Here is a 6,906-nt window from a genome sequence, read left to right as displayed (position 1 = left end):
AGCCTGGGCAACAGAGAAAGACCCTGTCTAAAAAATAAAAAAATAAAAAATAAATATATATATATATACACACACATATCTTGAGAGCTGAGGAGCTGAGTATGGTGGCTCACTCCTGTAATTTCAGCACTTTGGGAGGCCAAGGAGGGGGGATCACTTTAAGGTCAGGCATTCATGACCGGCCTGGGCAATATAGTAGGACCCTGTTTCTACAAAAAATTTTAAAATTAGCCGGGTATGGTAGTGTGCACCTGTAGCCCTAGCTACTTGGGAAGCTGAGGCAATAGGAAGGCTTGAGCCCAGGAGTTCAAGGTTACGGTGAGCTGTGATCATGCCACTGTACTCTAGCCTGGGCTACACAGCTAGACTCTATCTCTTAAAAAAAAGTTGTTGTTGTTGTTTTTAAAGATGTATCTTGAGTCAAATCCCCAAAACACACAAAGAGGAGCTGAAAGTCATATAAACATTTAATAAGCCCTTGGGACTTTCAGTTTTAACAAAAAGGTCAACCAAACACCCCTTCTTTTGGTCTACAAGTAGAGCTTTGATAACAGCCATTCTGAAGAGTCCAGACAATTGCTGTGAATAAAGGATGTATCACAAAGCCCCAGATATTTGCTTAGGAAATAATAATCAGAAGGACAGGTTTTGGAGTGATCTATCACTCATTCATTCAACAAATGTTTAGTGAGTGCCTACTATATGCCAGGCTTTGTTTCAGTTACTAGGAATATCTCAGTACATTTTTTTAATGTTTTAAAAAAGTTTGGATATTTATTTGATTCCCTGTTGCATACTTACAATGTGTGCTTCAACTTTTATTTAAACTAGATTCAGTGGGTTTCTTTTATTTGTATCCAAAAGGCGCTTTCTATAAAAGTGACACAGTAATAAGAGGTTACCATCCCTAATTGCAGGAAGCTCCTACAAGTCAGTAAGAAAATGATTAACACAATAATATGAGGAAAGGAATGAAGTGGCAATCCACTAAAGTAATATAAACAGCCAATAAATACAACAAAAGATTTTTTTTTACTAGTAATAAAAAACTATAAATACAATTTAAAAAGAAACACATTTTCTTTTTTGGCCTATCAACTTGATAGAAGTAAAAAGTACTTATAATATCCAGTGTTGGTGAGAATATAGAGAAAATTGACTCTCAGGCAGCGTAGATATTAAATGGATAAAACTTTTTTTGCAACTCAGCCATATTTATCATAACTGTAAATGTAAGTTCCCTTTGACCCCACAATTATATGAATTCTTCATGAGGGAAGGTAATTATGCACACAATAGGTGTGTATGTACAAGAATATTCATTATAGTATTTTTATGACACCAATAACTTGGAAACAATCTAATTGCACACCAATAGTTAGGCAAATTATTGTATTTCCATAAAGTAAAATACTAATGCAACTATTGAAAATAATATAGACCATTACTTATGGACATATGATAGCTATAACTTTTTAAGTGTATTAATAAAAACAGTATCATCTTATTTTTTAAAATTGTATATTTATTACACATCTGTGTGAGGCATGTGACTAGAGAGATATATATGGAAAGAATTGTCAAAATGTTTATGTCGTATATGACAATTTTTAAATGAGCATTTATTTAATCATTTAGCACTATTTATAAACAATATGTGCTACGCATTGTGCTAGGTTCTGGAGAAACGAAAGAGAACAATCTATTAATTTAATCTGTTAATGTAGTCCACCAAATCAACAGTGTTTTTTAGAAATACGGCAATAACCAGTGTTGATGAATTAGAGGAGGCAACCTCATATACTACTGTTGAGGATATATGTTGGTAAAACATTTCTGGAGAACAATTTAGTACTTTTTTTTTTTTTTTGAGACGGAGTCTCACTCTGTCGCCCAGGCTGGAGTGCAGTGGCACGATCTCGGCTCACCACAACCTCCGTCTCCCCGGTTCAAGCGAGTCTCCTGCCTCAGCCTCCTGAGTAGCTGGAACTACAGGCGCACGCCACCACGCCCGGCTAATTTTTGTATTTTTGGTAGAGACGGGGTTTAACCATGTTGGCCAGGATGGTCCGATCTCCTGACCTCGTGATCCACCCGCCTCTGCCTTCCAAAGTGTTGGGATTACAGGCGTGAGCCACCGCGCCCGGCTTTTTTTTGTTTTGTTTTGAAACAGAATCTCTGTCGCCCAGGCAGGCTGGAGTCCAATGGCGCGACCACCGCTCACTACAACCTCGATCTCCCGGGCTTAAGAGATCCTCCCACTTCAGCTTCCCGAATAACTGGGACCACAGGCGCATGCCAACATGCCCAGCCTTTTTTATTTTAGTATTATTATTATCATTATTATTGTAGCGACGAGGTCCCACTGTATTAAAATAATATAGTGATCTCGAACTCCTGGGCTCAAGCGATCCTCCGCCTTCGGCCTCCGAGAGTGCTGGGATTACAGGCTACCGCGCCCAGTCTCTTTTTTTACAAAGAATGTAAATGGCCGGTGGATGTTAGATGGGCAGCTGTTTGCAAAGATGTCAGACTCTTTCATTACGGAAAGATGCTCAGGTATCATGCTTGGTTTTGAGGGCACAGAAAGACAGCGCCCTCATGGAGTTCAAAGTCTGGTGGAGGAAACCAATCATAATAATAATGAGGGGTTAACGACAACAGAGCCTTGAAAGATAACATCTCCAGGGAATAAGGAAGAGCATTCCAAGGTATTTTGCCAAATGGCAAAAACCGCGGTTACTTTTGCACCAACCTTAATACAAATAAAAGCGTGTACACAAACAAGATACTCGAGGAAGAATACGGATGACACACAGAAACGGATCGTTATCTTGGAGCTTTCCTGCAGCCTCGTTCCTTTCAGTCACATAACACCCCAAAATCTGTGGACGGTGAATGAGAGCTAGTATCACCCGGAGTCACGGCTGTTGCCTCGTAAGACTTTAGATGCAGCCCGCCACCGGGAGAAACTGGAGGGAATCTGCAATACACAGGAACCAAGAAAGGCTACGTGACAGGGGCTGCCCCGCAGCTCTCAGCCGCCGGCACTTCCAGCCTTGGGTTTCCCGCCAATCTCAGTTCCTAGATCTTCCCAGGCTCCGCCCGCCGCCGAGCGGTCGGAGAGTTTTAAGGAAGGGGAAGTGTTGCAAGCCTATCGATATCTCTGGAATAGACTGCGCTACCCTGCGCCGCCGCCATCAGACTCCCGCAGACTTCTCTGTAGATCGCTGAGCGATACTTTCGGCAGCACCTCCTTGATTCTCAGTTTTGCTGGAGGCCACAACCAGGCCCGCGCCACCACCATGGTACGTTGAATCCCGACCTCTGGAAGGTTTAGGGCAGAGCTCCGGTGACTGGGGGATGACGAGCCACCTCTCCTGTCATCCTTAGCGCCGCCCGGGGCCACGAGGTATGGGAGCCTCGGCGGACGGCCGGGCTCCGGCAGTGATTCAGCATCTCCGGCCTGGCCGAGCTAGGGGCTGTCGGTAGCCAGTGCGGCCTTTCCACCGCTTTCGCTTCTCGGGGAGCCTCCGACACTTCCTCCTCTGTCAGCTAGATGAGTTCGCCCCTCAGGTTCCTTCAGTGGAGTAGATTCTGAGCGGTCCAGAATAGCCCCTAGTGCTGTGTATGGGAGAGGAGAAGACAGACACTTGACTTGGAGGCCTCCCTGTACCACCAGTGCGGACTTGACCCCCAGGTTTGTGTTCCTGGACCGCGTCCGTTTTCCTGGTGGGTCCGTCTGATTTATCTCTCCCCCAGACTTAGGTTAGAAGAGGCCCTTTTCAATCATTTTGTCCAGTCATCTATTTACAGATGAGTAAGCCGAGGCTGAGAGGGGAAGTGATGGAATCTGGGTTACAACATAGGGTTCTGGGTTTCCAGTGCTGTGCTCGCACTCAATCTCACTCCCGTGATTATTCTCCCCAGCACTGCTAGACTTGTTATAATAGTCATAATAGCCGTAATGATTCTATCGCTGCCGCTATTTGTGTCCACCTCTAACTTTCTGAGGACATTTTTGTTCATTCAATATGAATATACAGACAGAGCATTTGTACAAGCATAACTACAGTGAACGTTCAAAAGTAAGTCATACATGTCCCTAATCATAAAAGCAGAAAGGGACGTTTAGATAAAGAACTGTGGGAGTATGTGTTAGGGGGATTTGGGAAGAAAAGGAGACTTCCAGAAATCGACATTTAAGCTAACTTAAAGAGAAGGAAGGCTTTTAACTATTTATTAGATCCCAATAAAAGGGAGCAGTATAAGCAAAAATAGGCAAGAAAGTTGATTGTGAACTTTAGTAATTGAGCCCAAAGGGATTGCTATGGAGGGTGTTAGAATAAGAGGTTGGAAAAATAGGACCCATTTAGATCTGCTTCTCCCTCTCCCACCAGTTTATGGTAAATGTAGAATTGGCTTACGTCTGAGTACAGTAGTAATCTTACAGTAAGATTGCATGAACAGAGTGCCTTAACATTGAATGGAAACACAAGCATATTTCTTCATGAATGTTAAGAGTTGGGATTTGAAATGTTCATCTATTAACAGGTCTTTTTTTCTTTTACTTTTAGTTTCGAAATCAGTACGACAATGATGTCACTGTTTGGAGCCCGCAGGTAAAATAATGTTTTTTAAACCATTTCTGTGAAATGGCTTTTTGTGGCTGCAATGTATTTAGAAGCTTGTGAGAGCGTAGGCTTGGGGAAAATGGAATATAATATTTTAGTCGTTCTTGGAAGTTGCATTTATAATTGAAATAGGTCTCCTGATGGACCTAGAGGACATTATGTTAAGTGAAATAAGCCAGAAACAGAAAGAAAAATATTTCATGCTCTCACTTATATGTGGAACATTTTGTTTAAAAGAGCAAATATATATATAGAGGGAATAAAACAGTGGTTACCAGGGTAGGGAATAGCATGGGGAGGAAAAAAGAGGAGATACAAAGTAGCAAATATGTAGGTTGAGCAAGTGGAAGGATCTAATGTACAACATGAAGACTACAGCTAATAATGCAGGTAGTGTTTTGTATTCAGGATTTTTGCTAAATGAATAGTTGACAGCTCTTGCCACAGCAAAGGAAAACGGGTAAGTATGTGAGACAATGGATGTGTTCATTCTGCGATAGTGACCCTACTATATATGTGTATCTTATAACATCATGTTGCATACCTTAAGTATATACAACAAAATTCATTTTAAAAGAAGCTTTTGGCTAGGCGCAGTGGCTTATGCCTGTAATCCCAGCACTTTGGAAGGCCGAGGAAGATAGATTGCTTGAGTCTTGGAGTTCAAGACCACCCTGAACAACATGAAACCTGGTCTCTACAAGAAATACAAAAATAAGCTGGGCATGGTGGTGCCTGCCTATAGTCCCACCTACTGGGGATGGTGAGTTGAGAGGATTGCTTGAGCCCAGGAGGCAGGGGTTGTACTGAGCTGAAGATTGTGCCACTGCACTCCCAGCCTGGGTGACAGAGTGAGAACCTTTCTCAAAAAAAAAGTTTCTTGATTTAAAAAAAAATCAGTTGAGATTTAACTATGCCCACCTGACATTTGAAAACTCTAATTTTTAGTTTATAAAAGGTCTTCTAAGATGTGGTTTTGTTTTTTTTTCTTTAGGGCAGGATTCATCAAATTGAATATGCAATGGAAGCTGTTAAACAAGGTTCAGCCACAGTTGGTTTGAAATCAAAAACTCATGCAGTGTTGGTTGCATTGAAAGTAAGTAAAGTAATAAATATGTCTTCCTCTGGAGAAAACTATTAATGTAAATTTCACCACAGACAGTAAGGTTGTAAACTTAATTTTTACATTTTTTTTTTAACATCTTATAATGTCTCCATTTAGAGGGCGCAATCAGAGCTTGCAGCTCATCAGAAAAAAATTCTCCATGTTGACAACCATATTGGTATCTCAATTGCGGGGCTTACTGCTGATGCTAGACTGTTATGGTAAGTATAATCATGAAAAATAAACATCCTTTTTGATTCATAATTGATTAGTTTTCTCAAAAAGATCCAGATAAGATATTTTAGGAAGTTGTCTACCAGAATGCTTGTAAATTAAGATTATGAATACCTTGGTGGGTTTGAGTTTGTTATTAAATTTTCCAGTTTTTGATCCCCGTAGGAATAACTCATAAAATTAAACATTAGCACTTTTTAGAAGTCACTGAGTAATGTGGTATTTGTTAATACAATGTATATTGTTTGAGACTCTGTTATGTCTAAGAAGAGCTTGATACTTTTGTCTGGTTTCCAAGGAGAAGCTGAACCATACTTGTTTTCTTTGTGCTTGTTTTCTTCAATACATCAGTATTTATTAGACATTTATTTTTTGCAATGCTCAATACTGGATACTGTAGGGTATACATAAGTGACTCAAACATGGATCTTGTCTTAAAGGAACTTGAACGCAAGTTTATCTGTAAACTCAAATCTAGTTTATCTATAATATAACAGAAAAATTTCTGTAAAATCTGGAAGAGACAGATTATTTATGGTTGAAAGGCAATATGTAAATGAAGAGATAGGGCTTTGCAATTGCACAGATTGAGTTCTCACCTTCACCACTTAGTATCTGAGATTGGGCTAAATACCTAAACACTGAATTTTTTCCGGTGTTTTCTTTATCAAGGCTACTTTTAAATATTATTTATTTATTTATTTATTTTTTGAGATGGAGTCTCACTCCCACCCAGGCTGGAGTGCACTGGCACGATCTCAGCTACCTGAAATTTCCACCTCCCAGGTTCAAGCAATTCTCCTGCCTCAGCCTCCCGAGTAGCTGGGATTACAGGCACCTGCCACCACACCAGGCTAATTTTTCTATTTTTAGTAGAGACGGGTTTCACCATGGTGGCCAGGCTAGTCTTGAACTCCTGACCTCAGGTGATCC

The 6,906-nt window shown here is 40.8% G+C and overlaps 1 protein-coding gene across 3 annotated transcripts in view; it reads left to right on the top strand.

The window, feature by feature from the left end:
- Positions 1 to 6,906, top strand: part of PSMA1 (proteasome (prosome, macropain) subunit, alpha type, 1) — a 128,544-nt gene that overhangs the window by 108,093 nt on the left and 13,545 nt on the right. For 2 of the 3 annotated variants that reach the window (XM_011956256.1, XM_011956255.1), the window contains exons 1-4: positions 2,908 to 3,308; positions 4,578 to 4,622; positions 5,629 to 5,730; positions 5,857 to 5,960. In XM_011956256.1, the coding sequence (XP_011811646.1) occupies positions 3,306 to 3,308; positions 4,578 to 4,622; positions 5,629 to 5,730; positions 5,857 to 5,960 (254 nt within the window). In that variant the 5' untranslated portion in view covers positions 2,908 to 3,305. Of the gene's footprint in view, positions 1 to 2,907; positions 3,309 to 4,577; positions 4,623 to 5,628; positions 5,731 to 5,856; positions 5,961 to 6,906 lie in introns of those variants that run through there. The other variant, XM_011956254.1, reaches the window with a different exon arrangement.

Source organism: Colobus angolensis, unplaced genomic scaffold (assembly GCF_000951035.1).
Source record: "Colobus angolensis palliatus isolate OR3802 unplaced genomic scaffold, Cang.pa_1.0 Scaffold412, whole genome shotgun sequence".
Classification (NCBI taxonomy): domain Eukaryota; kingdom Metazoa; phylum Chordata; class Mammalia; order Primates; family Cercopithecidae; genus Colobus; species Colobus angolensis.
Note: the sequence above shows the minus strand (reverse complement) of the source record. Positions and strands in the feature narration are given on the sequence as shown.